Here is a 20,396-nt window from a genome sequence, read left to right on the forward strand (position 1 = left end):
GTAAAGGAAGTAAATGCTAGGGTGTTCGGAAGAGGGGTGGGATTAAATTATGGGGGATCAAATACAAAATGAGAATTGACACAGTTGCTTTTTGCTGATACTGTGCTTATGGGATTCTAAAGAAAAATTGCAAAGGTTAGTGGACGAGTTTGGGAGTGTGTGTAAAGGTAGAAAGTTGAAAGTGAACATAGAAAACAGTAAGGTGATAAGGGTATCAAATGATTTAGATAAAGAAAAACTGGATATCAAATTGGGGAGGAGGAGTATGGAAGAAGTGAATGTTTTCAGATACTTGGGAGTTGACGTGTCAGCGGATGGATTTATGAAGGATGAGGTTAATCATAGAATTGATGAGGGAAAAAAGGTGAGTGGTGTATTGAGGTATATGTGGAGACAAAAAATATTATCTATGGAGGCAAAGAAGGGAATGTATGAAAGTATAGTAGTACCAACACTCTTATATGGGTGTGAAGCTTGGGTTGTGAATGCAGCAGCGAGGAGGCGGTTGGAGGCAGTGGAGATGTCCTGTCTAAGGGCAATGTGTGGTGTAAATATTATGCAGAAAATTCGGAGTGTGGAAATTAGGAGAAGGTGTGGAGTTAATAAAAGTATTAGCCAAAGGGCTGAAGAGGGGTTGTTGAGGTGGTTTGGTCATTTAGAGAGAATGGATCAAAGTAGAATGACATGGAGAGCATTTAAATCTGTAGGGAAAGGAAGGCAGGGTAGGGGGTCGTCCTCGAAAAGATTGGAAGGAAGGGGTAAGGGAGGTTTTGTGGGCGAGGGGCTTGGACTTCCAGCAGGCATGCGTGAGCGTGTTTGATAGCAGTGAATGGAGACGAATGGTATTTGAGACCTGACAATCTGTTGGAGTGTGAGCAGGGTAATATTTAGTGAAGGGATTCAGGGAAACCGGTTATTTTTATATAGCCGGACTTGAGTCCTGGAAACGGGAAGTACAATGCCTGCACTCTAAAGGAGGGGTTCGGGATATTGATAGTTTAGAGAGATATGTTGTGTATCTTTATACGTACATGCTTCTAAGTTGTTGTGTTCTGAGCACCTCTGCAAAAACAGTGATAATGTGTGAGTGAGGTGAAAGAGTTGAATGATAATGAAAGTATTTTCTTTTTGGGGATTTTCTTTCTTTTTGGGTCACCCTGCCTTGGTGGGAGACGGCCGACTTTTAAAAAAAAAAAAAAAATAATGAACGACTTCCAGCAAGCATGCGTGAGCGTGTTAGATAGGAGTGAATGGAGACGAATGGTATTTGGGACATGACAAGCTGATGGAGTGTGAGCAGGGTAATATTTAGTGAAGGGATTCAGGGAAACCAGTTATTTTTATATAGCCAGACTTGAGTCCTGGAAATGGGAAGTACAATGCCTGCACTCTAAAGGAGGGGTTTGGGGTGTTGGCAGTTTGGAAGGATATGTTGTGCATCTTTATATGTATATGCTTCTAAACTGTTGTATTCTGAGCACCTCTGCAAAAACAGTGATTGTGTGAGTGAGGTGAAAGTGTTGAATGATGATGAAAGTATTTTCTTTTTGGGGATTTTCTTTCTTTTTTGGGTCACCCTGCCTCAGTGGGAGACAGCCGACTTGTTGAGAAAAAAAAAATGAATGGAGACAAATGGTTTTGGGGACCTGACAAGCTGTTGGAGTGCGAGTGGGGTAATATTTTGTGAAGGGATTCAGAGAAACTGGTTAGCCGGACTCGATTCCTGGAGGTAGGAGGTACGATGCCTTCACTTTAAAGGAAGGGGCTGAGATATTGGCAGTTGGAAGTTGTGACATCTAAACTGTCATATCTGGGCACCTCTGCAAAGATAGTGATTATGTATGAAGGATGGTGAAAGTGCTGAATGATGGTGAAGGTGTTTCTTTCTTTTTTGGGTCACCCTGCCTTGGTGGTAGATTGCCAATGTCCTAAATAATAATAATAATAATAATAATAATAATAAATAATAATAATAAATAATAATAATAAATACAGTGGACCCCCGGTTAACGATATTTTTTCACTCCATAAGTATGTTCAGGTGCCAGTACTGACCGAATTTATTCCCATAAGGAATATTGTGAAGTAGATTAGTCCATTTCAGACCCCCAAACATACACATACAAACGCACTTACATAAATACACTTACATAATTGGTCGCATTCGGAGGTAATCGTTATGCGGGGGTCCACTGTAATAATAATAATTCTAGGTGGTAGGTTGGTAGACAGCAACCGCCCAGGGAGGTACTACCGTCCTGCCAAGTGAGTGTAAAACGAAAGCCTGTAATTGTTTTACATGATGGTAGGATAGCTGGTGTCTTTTTTCTGTCTCATAAACATGCAAGATTTCAGGTATGTCTTGCTACTTCTACTTACACTTAGGTCACACTACACATACATGTACAAGCATATATACACACACCCCTCTGGGTTTTCTGCTATTTTCTTTCTAGCTCTTGTTCTTGTTTATTTCCTCTTATCTCCATGGGGAAGTGGAACAGAATTCTTCCTCCATAAGCCATGCGTGTTATAAGAGGTGACTAAAATGCCGGGAGCAAGGGGCTAGTAACCCCTTCTCCCATATAAATTACTAAATTTGAAAAGAGAAACTTTCGTTTCTCTTTTTGGGCCACCCTGCCTTGGTGGGATACGGCTGGTTTGTTGAAAAAAAAAATAATAATAATAATAATAACTGGCTGATTTTCTTTCTTCAGTCAACAAACCAGCCATATCCCACCAAGACAGGGTGAACCAAAAAAGAAAATCAAAACTTTCTCTTTTAAAATTTAGTAATTTATACAGGAGGAGGAGGAGTGACTAGCCCCTTGCTCCTAACTGGCTGACCTAATATAATAATTTTTCATGGGGAAGTGAAACAGAATTCTTCCTCCATAAGCCATATATGTCGTAAGAGGTGACTAATATGCCAGGAGCAAGGGGCTTGTAGCCCCTTCTCCTGTATATATTACTATATTTCAAAAGAAAAGCTCTCATTCTTTTTTTTTTTAGGTCACCCTACCTCGGTGGGATACGGCCGGATTTTTAAAAAATAAAAATAATAATAATACTAAATAAAGACTAACAAAATTTATCTAGCCAATGATTTCTTTCTCCAGCTACACTGACCAACATAAATTGGTCATTTTCGGATCACTATTGTGAAGAGAGACATAACACTGAACTAAAATTATTGTTATTACAGGACTGATTTCATTTTCATCAATTAACCATTATTCAATTTCCCATTTCTATTGGTAATTTAATATATGTACTATACATTTGTATTAATCAAGAGGGCTGAAGAGGTGTTGCTGAGGTGGTTTGGTCATTTAGAGAGAATGGGACAAAGTAGAATGACTTGGAGAGCATATAAGTCTGTAGGGGAAGGAAGGAAGGAAGGAAAGGTAGGGGTTGTCCTCAAAAAGGTTGGAGGGAGGGGTGTAAAGGAGGTTTTGTGGACGAGGGGCCTGGACTTCCAACAAGCATGCATGAGCATGTTAGATAGGGGTGAATGGAGACAAATGGTTTTTGAGGCCTAACAAGCTGTTGGAGTGTGAGCAGGGTAATATTCTGTGAAGGTATTCAGGGAACTGGTTAGCTGGACTCGAGTCCTGGAAATGGGAAGCAAAATGCCTGCATCTTAAAGGAGGGGTATGGGATATTGGTAGTTTTGAGGGACATCTAATTTGTCGTATCTGAGCGCCTCTGCAAAGAAAGTGATTATGTATGAGTGATAGTGAAAATGTTAAATGACGATGAAAGTTTTTTTCTTTCTTTTTGGGTATTTCTTTTTGGGTCACCCTGCCTCAGTGGGCAATGGCCAACGTGTTAAAAAAAGAAAAAAAATTTTGTATGTGATGAGAGCAGTTTGCTGAGTAAGGAAATAACAATGAAAGCAATGGTGGAGAGATGAGGTTGTTTAGCTATGACAGTAGCAATAATAAGTGAGTGATGGTGGAGAGATGAGGTTGTTTAGCTGTGATTGCAGCAGCAATAATAACAGTGAGTGATGGTGGAGAGATGAGGTTGTTTAGCTGTGATTGTAACAACAATAATAACAGTGAGTGATGGTGAAGAGATGAGGGTGTTTACCTGTGACTGTAGCAGCAATAATAACAATGAGTGATGGTGGAGAGATGAGGTTGTTTAGCTGTGATTGTAGCAGCAATAATAACAATGAGTGATGGTGGAGAGATGAGGTTGTTTAGCTGTGACTGTAACAACAATAATAACAGTGAGTGATGGTGGAGAGATGAGGTTGTTTAGCTGTGACTGTAACAACAATAATAACAGTGAGTGATGGTGAAGAGATGAGGGTGTTTACCTGTGACTGTAGCAGCAATAACGAACAATTTTGTAACCAGCTCAATTGACTCATTCTATTTTGTCTTGAATTTCCAAAGCCCATTAAATCACGGCCAGTTAACGTGAAGTTTACTGTACTAATATGCATTGTACTAACCGGGTTAACACGACTTGTGGTGCTGGAGAGGATACCAGAGACGTCACTGGTAGGCGGTGACAAGCGACAAACACGCTTGTTCCTCTCACTCTCCATAGCTTCCTTCAAGGTAACAAAAATACAAAAATTAATTCCAACATGAATTTTTCAGAAAGATAAAAACTCACAATAACCCCTTCTCCTGTATACATTACTAAATTTAAAAAGAGAAACTTTCATTTTTCGTTTCAGGTCACCTGCCTCGGTAGGATATGGAACAATTCATAAATAAGTGGTCTTCAACTTGCCTCTGATCTTGTTTGGGTTAAAATAGTGACTGAGGAGTTTTCTTGGATGGTTGTCTTGCTTTTATTGGCTGTTTCTTGGTGTTAATTGATAGAGTGGAAGCATACTATTGAAATGCAAATGATTTTGGTCAGTTTCAAACATGAAATGATTTGAAATAGACCTCAAAATAGCAGCAATATTTGATTTTTGGTGATTTTCCTGAGGAAGGAAAGGAGTCCTGCTACCCCTCCCTCCCTGGTTTATTTTATGGGTTTCTATTAAACCTGCTTCCATTTTGATGGATTTTTTTATAAGCCGAGAAATAGGGTAACACTTTGATATCTTGTGATGGTGGATTGAAAATGAAGGGAAAGTGTTATAGCATAGGAGAGGCCTGAAGGAAGTGATTAACCCTTTGGGGGTCGACAGGTCCTCTCAGAGACTTGTTCTCAGGGTCAGCCAAATTTCAAAAAAAAAAAAAAAAAAAAAAATTATTTTTTCTCATGAAAAGATAGAGAATCTTTTCCCGATCATAATGACACCAAAAGTATGAAATTTGATGGAAAACTTACGGAATTATGCTCTTGCGAAGTTAGCCTTCTCGACGATGTTTACGCATCACCAATTTTGCCCACTTTGAGCCCTATTTTCGGCCAATTCCAGTGTACTAGTCGACAAGAATCATAACTATTTCGCTAAAACTCCATTTTTTCTATCAAATGAGTACAAGAAACCACCCATTTACCGATTTCAACTATCCAATAAAGTGGTCAGAATTTAGCAATTTTGCCAATTTCACACAAATTTCAAAAGATGCCAATTTCCGAACAGGGTCCAGAATAAACAAGAAAGACATTCCTGGCACTAAAATAACAAGTTCTCTGTTTGTTAGTCACATCCCCAAGCCCCTCTTATATTTCTATGGCTTTCCACTTTGAATTTTTATTCTTACAAAAAAAAAAATAAGATTTACTGTTATGCAGACTACTGCATTAGTGTAGAAATGGTATAAATAATATCAGCGCACTTCTGAAAAAATATTAGACTCACCAGTTGACGTGTATTGGATGCTTGGCATGATTTGTTTACTTTTGAACGTTGGTAAAAATCGAACATTTCTGCTAATTTGAGCTCAATTTCAAGGTACTTTTCATTGTAAAATCAGTCAAAATCATCTCAATTTCTGTAATATGTCTTCCATTCTATAAAAAGAGACCAAGAAAACTAGAATACAACAATAAATACCATATGAAAATACAGTGCAAAGTCGCTGTTTTAATCCAAAAACATGGTCAAAGTTTTTTTTTCTTATTACACACTGTGTCTGTAGGATTTTTTTTATACTGCGCACACTAACCACATAGACCCATTCTTACATATGTAGGCCTACCAGCTTTCTCTCACTAGATTTGAGGGCGCTAGAATTTAGGCATACTAGTACGTCAAAAACCCTGGGTCGTAAGATGTACTAGTACTTCCGAAACTCCCAAAGGGTTAATGAAGAGGAAACATTACTTTAGGGGTTGGAATGTCTACAATGTTTATTACTGGGCTCGGTTGGGAATTTGGAATTTGATGAATTTTGTTTAAAACTGGCCAGATTATTAACTTCTGGGCACTTTACTGGGTAGTTCTGATAGATGAATGACCAAAAATAGCTAAGAACTGGGTCTCTTTGATCAATGGACATGGCTAAAATAGGCCCCAAATTGAGAAAAATTACAGTTACATAAAGTGCTTACTGACTTTGAACTTCAAGGCTGTATAATTCCCCAAGTTTAATGCCAAATTTTACTTTTTTGGAGTTACCTCAAAAAGAGATTATTTACTATTTTGGAAGATAATTCTATTTATCTTGCAACCCTGATGTATCTTCTAATTTTTGTGGCCATGACAGGGAAAGTGTTAAAATGAACATGATAATAGTCCACAACATATCAAAATGTTATTCAACTTTAATCTATTTATAAGTTATTTGTGAATTAAATATTTATACTGAAGATGTTCCAATTACTGCATTTGACAGGACAATTGAAGAGAATTGTTTAAGATAATGGAGAGTGAGAGTTGCAGTACCCCAGGAGAGACTCCTAGCTTCCTCTTGACTGTCTTGGTGCTGGTCAGGTGAGGAGTATCAACAATGACAGCCGCTGTTGCTGCTGAGGGTTTACTTCTGGTACTCTGAGAGTTGAACCTTCCTGCCTCACTACAACCCAGGATCATTGGTTGTCCAACTTCTTGTGCCAGACCAAAGTCTACCAAGGAGTACCTAATAAAATGAAGTGGAATTAGGTTAATTTATCAACAAAACAAAAATTAAACATCTTGCTACAGTATCCTAGCTTCAATGCTCTACTACTGTACTAAAATAGAAATACATATAAGTAATGCAGTAGACCTACTGGCCCATCATTCCACTTGTGTATTAGTGTGTGTGGTCTAATTTGAAAAACAATCTGGATATTAGTGTCAAAGCTCCACTTCAGTGTCTTCCACTCATTTAAAACTCAAAGTACCAATGGAGGAATTTCCTAAACCCTTTATTAAATTTGAATTTATTCAGTTAGAATTTTTTTTAACCCTTTCACTGTCAGGGTCACGAAATTAAAAGTGCTTACAGTCAGGATTTTTACAAGGATAAAATCTGAAATGGTAAAGAATCTTTAGAAAAGTAATGGTACTAAAAGTACAAAATTTGATGGAAAACTTATGAAATTACACAGGCACTTTGGAATTACACAATGACTTTGCCCGCTCTGAGTCCTAGTTTAAGCCAATTCCATTGTTCCATTTAACCAAATTCTATACTATTTCACTATTATACCTTCCATTCTATCAGCTGAGCACAAGAAACTGTTCATTCAACTATTTCAACTGCCCTATAAATTGCACAGAAGTTGGTAATTTGGCCAATTTTACATAAATTTAAAAAATACCAGTTTATAAACAGAGTGCAAAATAAATAATGTAAACATTCCTGGCACTAAAACAACATTTCCTCTGTTCATCATCATGTCCCCAGGCATCTTCTACATTACATTTGCTTTCCATTTTGAGTTCATAATCAAACAAAGATAGTAGATTTACTCTATTTCCCAGATAATAAAATATAATCAGGAATGATTAGTCATGTTTTATGGCATCCCAATAATTGAATTATACCTAGTAAAAACCCATAAAACAGACTGAGGGTTGAAAGTGGATCTTATTTGTCCTCAGGAAAATTGGCAAAAAAATAATATTTCTGATAGTTTGAGCCCAATTTCAGGCTACTTCCAGTTCTGAGAATAATCAAAACCATCTCTATTTGAATAATGTGTTTTCCATTCCATCAAATTATGCCAAGAAACAGCCAATAAAATCATTAAAACCATTCTAGAAAAGACATCAAAGTTGCTATTATAAGCAAAACAAGCTGTCAGTTTTGCATGATTTTCTTTTATACTGTGCGCACTCACTGCATAAACCCATTCTCTCATAGCTAGGTCAAAATTTACCAATCACAGCTTGTCTAAGCAAGCTGAATGAGTTAAAAGGTACAGACAAGGACATGTTGACTTATTAGGGAGTCCAAAGCTACAGCATGGGTGACTGAGTCTTGCTTCACTGAGTGGTTTAAGTATTACTATTCCTGAAGTGAGGATGTACCTGTCCCTAAATAATCCTGCATTCAGGGTTCTCCTCATCTTTAATAATTGGCAAAGTCATCCTCAACTCCTGGAGGATGTGGAGCAAGTTGTCAAGGTTGTCTTGTTTTCCACCAAATACAACATTCTTGATACAACCAGTGGATCAAGAGGTTATCAAAACATTCAAGTACCACTACACACAGTCTGGTGCAGAAACTAGTGGCAGCAACTGACAAGACAGGACAGTGCAGTGCCAGAGTTTTGGTACAAATTTAACATTGAAGAAACACTCCCCTAAGTCAAAAAAGCATGGGATCATATACTAAAAATCACAACAACAAATGCTAGCTAGAGAAAAATATAGTGAATGATTTTACAGTTTTTTCATCAGCATTGCAAGTCAAGTTCAGGAAACTGTTGGTTCAACAAGGAGTGGGCCCGGTAAGGGACTTGAAGATGACATCAATGAATTATAAGATTACAATGAGAAACCAAATGCAGAGGAAATGTTACAGGAATTAAATTCCCAGAGGCAGAGACACGATGAAGATAATGATAAACCTGAGCCTGAACAACAATTGCTGACACTGCAAGAGACACCTCAGTCACTGCATACTGCTGAGCAAGTTACAGACTTGCTGACTGAAAAGGATCATGCTTAGACTTTACTGACTGCAGTATAAAGAACTGCAGGGTAAATTAAACTGACAAAACTTCAACAATATCACATCAACCCCAACCATCAATTTTGGAACAGTAGAGCCACAGTCACCCACTCTGCTCATTTCTGGATAAGAATTACCAACCCATCTTGAGGGTGATTAACAAGTACAGTACAATATTAACCCTTTCAGGGTCCAGAGGTCAAATTTCAAACTATGCACCTGTGTCTAAGAATTTTCAAAAAATAATTTTGTTATTTTTTCTTATGAAATGGTAGAGAATCTTTTTCTGAAGGTAATAAAACAGAAAGTATGAAATTTGATGGAAAATTGACAAAATTATGCTCTCGCGATATTTACGCATCGGCGATTTTGCGGACTTTGACTCCCATTTTAGGCCAATTGCATTATTCCAGTCAACCAAATTCTTAGCTATTTCACTAGTATTACTTCTATTCTATCGATTGAGCACAAGAATTCGCCAAGTCAACTGTTTCTACTACAAAATAAAGTGATTGGAAATTGGTAATTTGGCCAATTTAATGCAAAGTTAAAAATGCTCCAATTTCAAAATAGGGCTCAGAATAAACAATGCAGGCACTCCTGGCACTAAACTAACATTTCCTCTGTTCATTAGTTGCATTTTCAGGCTTTGCTAATGAATTCCATTTTGATTTTTTATTCACATAATGAATTTTTATTCAAACCAAAAAATAGAACATTTACTGTTATGCAATATTGTAATACCTGTATAAATAATATCACCACATTTGTGAAAGTATATTAGACCCACCAGCTGGCATGTATTAGACGTGTGAGGTCATTTGTTTACTCTTGAACATCGGCAAAAATTTAACATTTCCACTACTTTGAGCTCAGTTTCAAGCCATTTCCAGTACTAAAACCAATCAAAATCATCTCTTTTTCTGTAATATGTCTTCCATTCTATCAAATGAGTGGTAGTGCAGTTTCAGGAACATAACCCACGTGAATTATGAATATCCAATGTACTTCCATTGTCAGTATAGCTACTGAATCCCCTTATATGTATACTTGTGCAGTATATTGTGGATCGTATCATCCATGTATATATTTAGGCTCCCTGGTCAGTAGGCTCAGTGACTAGCATGTGTGACGTCACGTGACGCTGTTGTGAGCCCTTCGCGACTTGGATCCTTCTCAGTTCCTGTTAGACCTACCAAGCAGCTACAGGCAGGCTGGGCCTCCCTCTTCACACACTGCCAATACATGTGTTACCATCCAACAAGTGTGTTTAACTCCAACCATCACATCTACGAATCCCCACTACAAATGGTGCCAGCGGAGGGCCTGTAATTCTGATGATTACAGCGATTTCTGGAGATAAATTTCTACTGAGCCGGTCGCCATCTTGTAACATTTAGGCCTCCCAAGACGGGTGATGCTCAACGTCCCAAGCCAGCTACCCCGAGCAAGCTTTCCCCAGACTATTGCTTCCTACTTACTGGTCAGTCTGTGTCTTAGTGTTTTAGTTGCTTATTTGCATTACTTCGAGGGGTTGACCCGGGTTTGCAAAGTAAACCAAGTCACCAAGCCAGTCTGTGGGGGTGAATCCAGCCCAGCTCTAAACCATTCCAGCTTTGCCTGCCAAGCCAGCTTTCCACCCCTGCTGTGCTCATCGTTACAAGTTCTCAAGCCAGTCTGTGTGAAGGGTTAAGCCAAGCCAGTCAGCAACTAACTGAGGTTACTTAACCCAGTACTCAAGCAAGCCACGTGGGTACAGTCTTCTCCATCGCTTTGTGCTTCCAGTTCTAGCTGATCTGAGTGCTTTATCATCCCTGTGGTGTTGTGGTATTTTGTGGGCTTTTTAAGCCAGCCTGGCTTAGAATATTTTTGTGCCTAGTGCGGGTGTCAAGTGGCTTACGCCACTCATCCCATAGGCCCAGTGACCACGCAGTGTCTCAGCGCGGCTGCCTCAAGCACTCACACCATCACCACTACCACTGTAATTTTTACCCTTACAACCGGTTCTAGCACCATATTTTACGGACCACAGAGGGGATCAAGAGACAAGAGTGTTCCTTCGACCCTGTGCGCCTACGTAAAAGCCTCCTGTGTGAGTCCATCATCAATTTAAGTGCAAATTCAACGTGTTTGAGAGTAGTGGAGTGCTGTGCCAGCTACAACCAACCTCCCTCCACCTCACATCACTACTCATTCTCCACCAACGTCATTACAGTGATCATATTTTTATAGACATTTGCGAGTGTTGAGACAATTTTGCAGTGATTCCTGAGTGACATTTCTTTTCAGTGACTCTTGATCAGTGTTCATTATATCCTGTTTGCAATTTTTTTTTTTTTCCTCTTTCTTCAGTGTTAATTTTTGTGCTTTATTTTATGTCTGTTGTGTTGTGTTTATTTTGTTTTTTATATATGTGAAGTAAGTACTTTTCCATTTTTCCCTTGCTGTGTGCAATATATAAGCAGTATAACCTTGTGTTTATACTTCACAATTATCGTGTGTTCACAGTACTGTGTTCCTTGCCTAGTAATTTATAAAGTGAAGTAATTCAGTAACTTGTTATCTTATATTCTGCATCACAACTCAGTGTTGCCTCAGTTATTTTTTTTTTCTCCCAGCATTTGTGTATTCTTGCTGTTTTTGTTTTTATTCATTTGCCATTTTTTTTTCTGTGTGTTGAACATTCGTGTGTTAATTCTTTTTATTTAGCCAGTGTCTAATTTGTCTTATTTCCACAGACAATAGTGCCATTATTTTGTTGAAGCAAGACAATTATTTTCCAATTTTTCACACCCCAAGTTTCATTGCAAGAAAATTCTCATAGTATTGTGCTTACATTGATATATTTTGTTGTGTCCCTGCATCACTGTGAGTCTTAACCTTTCTTTGTTTTGTATTTTTTGCCTCTATTATTTTTCATATTTCACTGAACAAATTCACTCTTAGTGCAATTTTTGCCTTCTTTTTAAAGTAAATCATTCTTTTGCTTGTTCAGTGAGTGTTGCTTAAGCTACAGTTAAGAGTTAAAGTGTTCAATCAGTTCATTCCTTGATAATATTTCTTTTGTGTTGCTCTTGTAAACTGCATTTTCTTGTGTGTGTAATTTTTTTTATTGTTGCAATATTGACTCATTTTGCAATAATTCTTGTGTAAACATTGTGCTACCATTAAATTTTTTCTTTCAGAAATTTTTATGTAGTGTTGTGTTATGCAGAACTTTTGATTAGAAATTGTTATTTGCAATATTGCTACAGTTTATTTCAGTGCAATATTCTGTGATTTCAGTTTCACATTCCTTGTTCTGTGCATAATATTTTATTTTTTGTGTGTCATTTTATTTTCAGTGAATTGCTTTCCCAGTTTGTTTTAATTTTGCACAAGATTTATTGATTCCATTTTATCATTTACTGTTGAATTTCTTTATTGAATTAAGAGTAAAGACAACTCACTGTGCCATTAATTCAATTTAAAGTAAATTTGAGTAAATTTGATTTGAGTAAAGGACAATTTCTCTTGATTTTCTCTTGAGTTTTCCTTGCTTACAGAGTGACTTAGTAAATTTTTCTTTACTTATGCAGAATAGTTAAGCATTTTCTTCCCATTTAAGCTTATTGTGTCATTCTCTCTATTTTTCTTGCCTTTATGTCCTTGAGTAAGTTCCCTGAGAAGATGTCCCAGTCACTTATGTTTGCTCACTTAGTGTATCATGCCACTCAAAGTCAATATGAATCAGTCCACAGTACTAATATTCCCTTACTGACTGAAAGACAATACCTAGCCCTTGAGCAACATGCTTGTTCTCACAGCTTGTATCTGAGATTTGTTAAAGTGCTGCAGAATGTAAAGTTCAGATTAAGTTCCTATAGATCCGTGAAGTCCTCATTAACGTAGCCGAGCGGTCAGGCACTAGTAACTCTGTCACTCCCATCTGTGTTCCACCTACACCTTCAGACTTGTAGGATAGTGTCCCATTGCCTCAAGCGTCTGGGGACACTCAGACTATCTTAAGTGCACAGCCTATCCCTGCAATGTCTGCTAGTTCAAGTAGTAGTTTCTCCACAGAGAAACGATTACTTGAAACTAGTAATGCCATCTCTTGATGATGTCACATGCCACATGCAGAAAGACGTCTCTGTCGCGGCTAGTGCTCTCGCTAGAGTGTCTGTTGTTGTTCTTAGTGTTCCAGATGGTGATCCCATCCTAGTTGACAGTAATCCTTGCAATGTACAAAGCTGTTTCTCGAGTAACTTTCACATGTTAACGTTTGTAAGTTATCTTTATCATTCATACCTCGTGTCACTGTGTGCGACTCAGACTGAATATGAGTATTGCTGACTGTGTTCATTTCTTTTCCCCTGTGCTTGCAGTGAGAGATAGTAGATCCGTTCTCCCTTGCTCATATTGCGTGTTATAGCATTACTTTTTTCAACCGGGGAGAGTCATCCACTCCACTGAGTTCGTTCATTCCTCCAGTAAGAAAGATCCGATCTCATGTGGTCTGGTGTGATTCGATTCCTGCTCCAGGAAGATCTTATTCTGACTGTGAAGCCACCAGCATCCATTAGTGACTTTGTAATGAGCCAAGAATTACTGTATCGAACAGCCGAGTTAAGTACTCCTAGCAGAAGAGTATACCAATTAGTAATTCCACAGTCACTAGTGAATGTAGCTGTATCTTTTGTAGATACTTGTTCAGATCTCCCTCAGTCAAGGCATGTGTTAGCCATTGCAAAGGAATTCGATCCTCCCAAAGACGATAACCATTCTGCATGTAAATCTTACCCTCGCAGAGTTGGGTTTAAATGTACATAGTCTGTATAATTAGATGTTTAAGATGAATGAAGTTGTCAACTGTGTGTTTTGTTATTAGCTGATCAGTTTTTGAGAAAAAATTTTTTGTGTTCACGTTCCCTCCGAATTCTGAGATTAGCAGTACTGATCTGTGCACACCAGATTTGCCTTTGCTGTTAAGTTACTTTCACCTTTGTAAATATATATATTTATTCTTCCTCAGAATCTGTAGAGTGCATGAATACAGATCGATCGATCAATTCTATCCTTTATTATACCATGATTTGTTCTTATAATTCGTAATGCATTATGTTAAAACTCATTTTGTTAACACCCATTACGATACCATCCATCATTTCTAAGTTACATATGTCTTTGCTATTGTATAGAATCAGCCCAGAGCTACCTGCCTGTTCAGCCTATAGCGTAGTATTGTATGTCGAGACGACATACGTAACATGACCGAGCTGTCAGTATAGCTACTGAATCCCCTTATATGTATACTTGTGCAGTATATTGTGGATCGTATCATCCATGTATATATTTAGGCTCCCTGGTCAGTAGGCTCAGTGACTAGCATGTGTGACATCACGTGACACTGTTGTGAGCCCTTCGTGCCTGGGATCCTTCTCAGTTCCCGTTAGACCTACCAAGCAGCTACAGGCAGGCTGGGCCTCCCTCTTCACACACTGCCAATATATGTGTTACCATTCAACAAGTGTGTTTAACTCCAACCATCACATCTACGAACCCCCACTACACCATAGAGCAATAATTTCTTACATGTTTTTTCCTGGTTATTGTGAATGGTTTATCATGCATCACTATATTACATAAAATGTAGAAATTTGATCACCAGGGTGGTCAAAGAGAAGCCAGTCAGTAATAGTTTAATGGTCATCACTCCATCACTTATACAAAGATTGATTTGGAAAATGACTCCAAGGGGGTTACCCTGCCATTACACCTACTTGTGACATCTCTAACCCTTTCAAGGTCTAGACCCCTGATTTCAGACTTGTGCACAAGGTCCAACAATTAAAAAAAAAAAAAAAAAATCTTATGAAATGGTAGAGAATCTTTTTCTGAAGGTAATAAAACAAAAAGTACGAAATTTGATGGAAAATTGACAAAATTACCCTCTTGCGAATTTTGCAGCGTCAGCGATACTTATACACCGGTGATTTTGCCCACTCTGACTCCAGCTTTAGGCCAATTACATTATTTCAGTCGACCAAATTCTTAACTACTTCACTAGTATTACTTCTATTTTTATCGACGGAACACAAGAGATCACCCACTCAACAATTTCAACTACCCAATAAAGTGATCAGAAATCGGTAATTTGGCCAATTTCCCACAAAGTACAAAATATTCCAATTTCAAAATGGGGTCCAGAATAAACAATGCAGGCATTCCTGGCACTAAACTAACATTTCCTCTGTTCATCAGTTATGTTTTTAGGCTTTACAAATGAATTCCATTTTGATTTTTTATTCACAAAATGAATTTTTATTCACACCAAAAAATAGAAGATTTACTGTTATGCAATATTGCAATAATTGTATAAATAATATCAGGGAATTCGTGAACGCACATTAGACCAACCAGCTGACGTGTATTGAACATGTGACATTATTTGTTTATTCTTGAACATCGGTAAAAATCGAACATTTCCGCTAATTTGAGCAGAGTTTCTAGCCATTTTCAGTATTAAAACCAATCAAAATCATGTTGAACAAGAATGGTATATAATACCGGCAAGATGAAATTAAGACATATGTGCAACATCTGGGTATCTTTATTGTAGACGTTTCACCATCCAGTGGCTTTATCAATACAAATTCCAGGACATAACTTGAAGACAGTAGAACTATGTACAGAAGATGAGGTAATCTGTCCCTCAACCTTGGAGTAGGTGCGAAGAGCACCATAGCCATGGAGATTCTGAAGCAGAAGCACGACTACGACAACTACTACTACAACTAACCCATCTCTTTGGGTAGGACCTACTTCCACTGAGGAATCCCGCCTACCAGTGACTATGCCCTCATCTGCTACACGTCCCATTTCCACCTGACGTTAGTATATAAGCGTCAGGGGTCTTGCTTCTGCTTCAGAATCTCCACGACTACGGTGCTCTTCGCACCTACCCCAAGGCTGAGGGACTGATTACCTCATCTTCTGTACATAGTTCTACTGTCTTCAAGTTATGTCCTGGAATTTGTATTGATAAAGCCACTGGATGGTGAAACGTCTACAATAAAGATACCCAGATGTTGCACATGTGTCTTAATTTCAATCAAAATCATCTCTATTTCTATAATATATCTTCCAATCTATCAAATGAGACCAAGCAACCACGAATACAACCATAAAAAACATACGAAAATACACAGCAAAGTTGCTATTTTAATCCAAAAACACAGTCTCAGTTTTTTTTCTCATTATGCACTGCATGCTGCAGGATTTGTTTTATATGGTGCACACTTACCACATAGATGCATTCTCTCATATCTAGGCCCAAATTTACTACTCACAGCTTACCTGAGTGAGCTGAACAAATGGCATAGACCTACAGCTTGTACCTCGAGTTACGAATTTAATGCATTCCAGAAGGCTGTTTGAGTGCTGATATCGAACAAATTTGTTCCCATAAGGAATAATGTAAATTAGATTAGTTTGTTTCAGACCCTCAAAAATACACTTACAAAAGCACTTACAAAAATACACTTACATAACTGTTCGAGTTGGAAGCTGTTCAAAACTCGAGGTACCACTGTACCTGGCTTGGGGTTGCCATATATGATTTTTCATAAATATTTTTTTTTTCTCAATTCTTTGTTAAGCTATCTTATTGAAACATGGGCAATGTATGATGGAAAGATGCTTCTTAAAGTACACCAAAAATGAAAGAAATTGGATGATAAATAACAGAGTTCACTACTCAGTCATTAGCTGCTCATTAGCGGTATATTTTCATGTAGTTTTTATGGGTTGTAATCTCGTTTTTTTGGTCTCGTTTGACAGAATGGAAGATATAGTACAGAAATAGATATGATTTTGATTGGTTTCACGACAAAAAGTACCTTGAAACTGAGCTCAAAGTAGTGGAAATGTTCGACTTTTGCTGTGTTCAAGAGTAAACAAATGACATCACCGTCCAATACGTGTCCAACTGGCCAGTCTCATATGCAGTCACGAATGGGTTGACATTATTCATACAATTATTACAATAATACAGTAGTCTACATAACAGTAAATCTATTTTTTGTATGAAAAAATTAAAAATAGAAAGCAAGAGTAATATTAGAGGGGCCTAGAGCTGTGATTAATGAACAGAGAACATGTTATAGTAGTGCCAGGAATGTATGCAATGTTTATTCTGGACCCTATTTTGAAATTGGCATCTTTAGAAATTTGTGAGAAATTGTCCAAATTGCCAATTTCTGACCACCTTACTGGGTAGTTGAAACAGGTGAATGGGTGGTTTCTTGTACTCAGTCGACAGAATAAGTAAATAATAGAAGGAAGTAAATAAGTAAGTTTATTCAGGTATACACAAATACAGTTACATAGATTAGCATACATAGCAGCATATGTGTAGAGAACCTGGGATAACCCAAAAAAGTTAGACAAAGTGAATTTCTACTGAGGTCCTTAACCCTTTCAGGGTCCGTCCTGTAGATCTACGGCTTTTCGGTGAGTGTCCAAACCGTAGATCTACGCCAAAATTCTAGCGCCGTCAAATTTAGCGCGAAAGCTCTCATAGGCCTACATGTGAGAGAATGGGTCTGCGCCGTGGGTGTGCGCCGTAAACAAAAAATGTAGGCGCCTGCATAGCATTGTGGGAACACCGGCTCAGTCACCCTTGTTCACCATGCCTCGTCGCAAGTCAGCTCTCACTCCCCGGAAAATTGGGACTCTCCTCTTCCTGTCTGATAGTTCTGACACTGATGGAAGTGCAAATGAAGACGAATTCTACGGCTTTGATAAGTTAGTGACCGAAAATAATGACCAGGATATCGATAATAGTGCAGAAAACCCCGACGATCCTCGACCTTCTACCTCTGGTGTGGGCACTCGTGACTCATGGTCGGGTGTTCCTAAACGTAAGAGAAAACTAATATTTTCGCGTGGCCAGGCCTCTGACTTCAGTAATGACGATGATTCTGATGTGGATTGTGATTTTATTGCGCTCGACGATCATTCGAGTAGTGATAGTGAGGAATCATATTCACCAGTGAAGCGTCGGTATGTTCGCCGCTGCATGCGCTCGGGTAGTGTACCCTATGCTGTGCCCAGGGGACGGAGTACATCCCGGAGTACATCCCGTGGCCCTACACCCGTTTTAGGTAGTGATAGTGAGGATGATGTGGCTACACTTGGCATGGATGGGCCACAGGCATCAGTGGATGGTGTTAGTGGTGCTGGTGGTGGTAGTGGCACCGCCATGCGTGACTCACCGTGCCACGCGGGGACCCACGCTGCTGACTCGTCAGTTCAAGGACAAAGCGGAGCGTCAGCCACCAGCCCGCCACAACCACAACCACCCGTACAACCAACCTATGAAGTCCAGTATCCACCACAAAACCATATGTGGGATTGGCAGCAAAATCCCAATTTTGTTCCCAAGCCTCACCACTTTGATGACTCTCAAAGTGGAATTCTACCTACCTGTCCCCTTGGAACCACGGCCAATGAACTGGAATTCTTTGAATTATTCTTTGACCAGCCATTGATGGAAATTATTGCCAGGGAAAGTAACAAGTATTTTCAGTACACCATGGCAAATACGATCTTATCACCACAGTCAAGACTACACAGGTGGAAAGAGACGACTGTTGCAGAAATGTATTTGCTTTTTGCAACAATAATGCTTATGCCTCACGTCTATAAGCATAATATAAAAGCATACTGGTCCACAGATCGGCTAATTTCTACCCCATCCTTCAGTGAAATAATACCAGTGAACAGGTTTATCTTACTGTTACGTATGTTGCACTTCTCTGACAAAACCAGGCCTGACAGAAGTGACAGGTTATACAAGATTAGAAATGTTTTCATGTATCTCAAACAAAAGTTCAGGATATACCTTTATCCATTCAAGAATCTTGTAACTGACGAGTCTTTGATTTTGTTCAAAGGTAGACTGTCATTCAAGCAGTATATACCGAGCAAGAGGAACCGCTTTGGTATAAAATTGTTTATACTCTGTGATTGTGACAGTGGCCTGGTGTTGGATATTGTTGTATACACGGGTAGTAAAACATTGAAAGATACCAAGATGTTATTGGGTATCTCAGGTGACGTAGTGAGAAACATGATGGCACCTTATCTTGGTAAGGGCCATACATTATATACCGATAACTGGTACACAAGCCCATTACTCAGTGATTTCATGCGAGTGAACAAGACAGATGTGTGTGGCACAGTGCGTTCTAATCGTAAACATATGCCCAGGCTCAACGCAGGTGTTCGTGGTGATGACGTGCAGGTGTTTACTGCCAATGACATCATGGCATTACGGTGGCATGACAAACGAGATGTCACATTGTTGACAACCATTCACCGTAATGAAATGCAAGACAGTGGCAAAGTTGATCGAGTGACTAATGAACGTATTCGAAAACCAGTGACAGTGATTGATTATACACAAAACATGCGCTTGGTTGACAAGTGTGACATGCAGATTGGTTTTGTTGACTGTGTTCGTAAGAGTTACAAGTGGTACATGAAACTTTTCTTCCATCTCATGGACATTTCAATGCTGAATGCATATAATATGTACCAAATAAAGACTGGTAACAGACCACCGTATGGTGAATTTTGTTTGTCTGTTGTCAGACAACTCATAATGAAGTACCAGGTAACAACACCTGCAATACAACATGGTCCTCGAATTCATCACAATATACCCAAGCGTTTGAGGAGAGAAGGTGATCGTTTCATAATACAGCTTCCTTCAACTCAAAAGAAATTTGCTCAGAAGAGATGCATTGTCTGTGCACGAACAAAACGACGGCAACAAAGACGCAAAGACACTCGGTTTATGTGTGAGGAATGTAAGGTGCCTCTGTGCATGGTGCCTTGTTTCAAGGAGTTCCACAAGCTCCAGCAGTTCTAAAACCATGTCCAGTGATTGTAAATATGTAAATATATGATAGAACATTAGTATTATACAATATTTGTGCATGTTTATTGTAATAAACAACAGTGGTAAACAATAATATGATAATAACTTTAGTGCGGTTATTGTGTTCAATACAGTGAGTTTATATATATCAATTATATACAGTATTGGTCTCTCAGGCCCCAAATGTTAGTAGGAATAGAAAAAAATTGGAAAAGAAAAGAAAAAACAACTAAAACAACAAAATAATATAATACACGTATGTGGAATTCGTCGATGTTGCCACCACCACATCATTTTCTATAAACTTCTTGGCACTGTATCTCGGTAAGTAATGATCAGATTCTAATTTTTTTTGTTTTATTACCTTCACAAAAATATGCTCTTTAATTCTGTAAGAAAAAATAATTTTTTTTTTTTTTCAAAATTTCTTGGACACTGGTGCG

The 20,396-nt window shown here is 38.5% G+C and overlaps 1 protein-coding gene across 4 annotated transcripts in view; it reads right to left on the reverse strand.

Annotated features, from left to right (window-relative positions):
* LOC128695217 (cell division cycle 7-related protein kinase-like) overlaps window positions 1-20,396 on the reverse strand; it is a 299,888-nt gene that overhangs the window by 139,982 nt on the left and 139,510 nt on the right. For all 4 annotated transcript variants that reach the window (XM_070091499.1, XM_070091498.1, XM_053785734.2 and 1 more), the window contains 2 exons: window positions 6,809-7,001; window positions 4,466-4,567 (listed from right to left, as the gene is read on the reverse strand). In XM_070091499.1, the coding sequence (XP_069947600.1) occupies window positions 4,466-4,567; window positions 6,809-7,001 (295 nt within the window). The remainder of the gene's footprint in view (window positions 1-4,465; window positions 4,568-6,808; window positions 7,002-20,396) is intronic.

This window comes from Cherax quadricarinatus, chromosome 35 (assembly GCF_038502225.1).
Source record: "Cherax quadricarinatus isolate ZL_2023a chromosome 35, ASM3850222v1, whole genome shotgun sequence".
NCBI lineage: Eukaryota > Metazoa > Arthropoda > Malacostraca > Decapoda > Parastacidae > Cherax > Cherax quadricarinatus.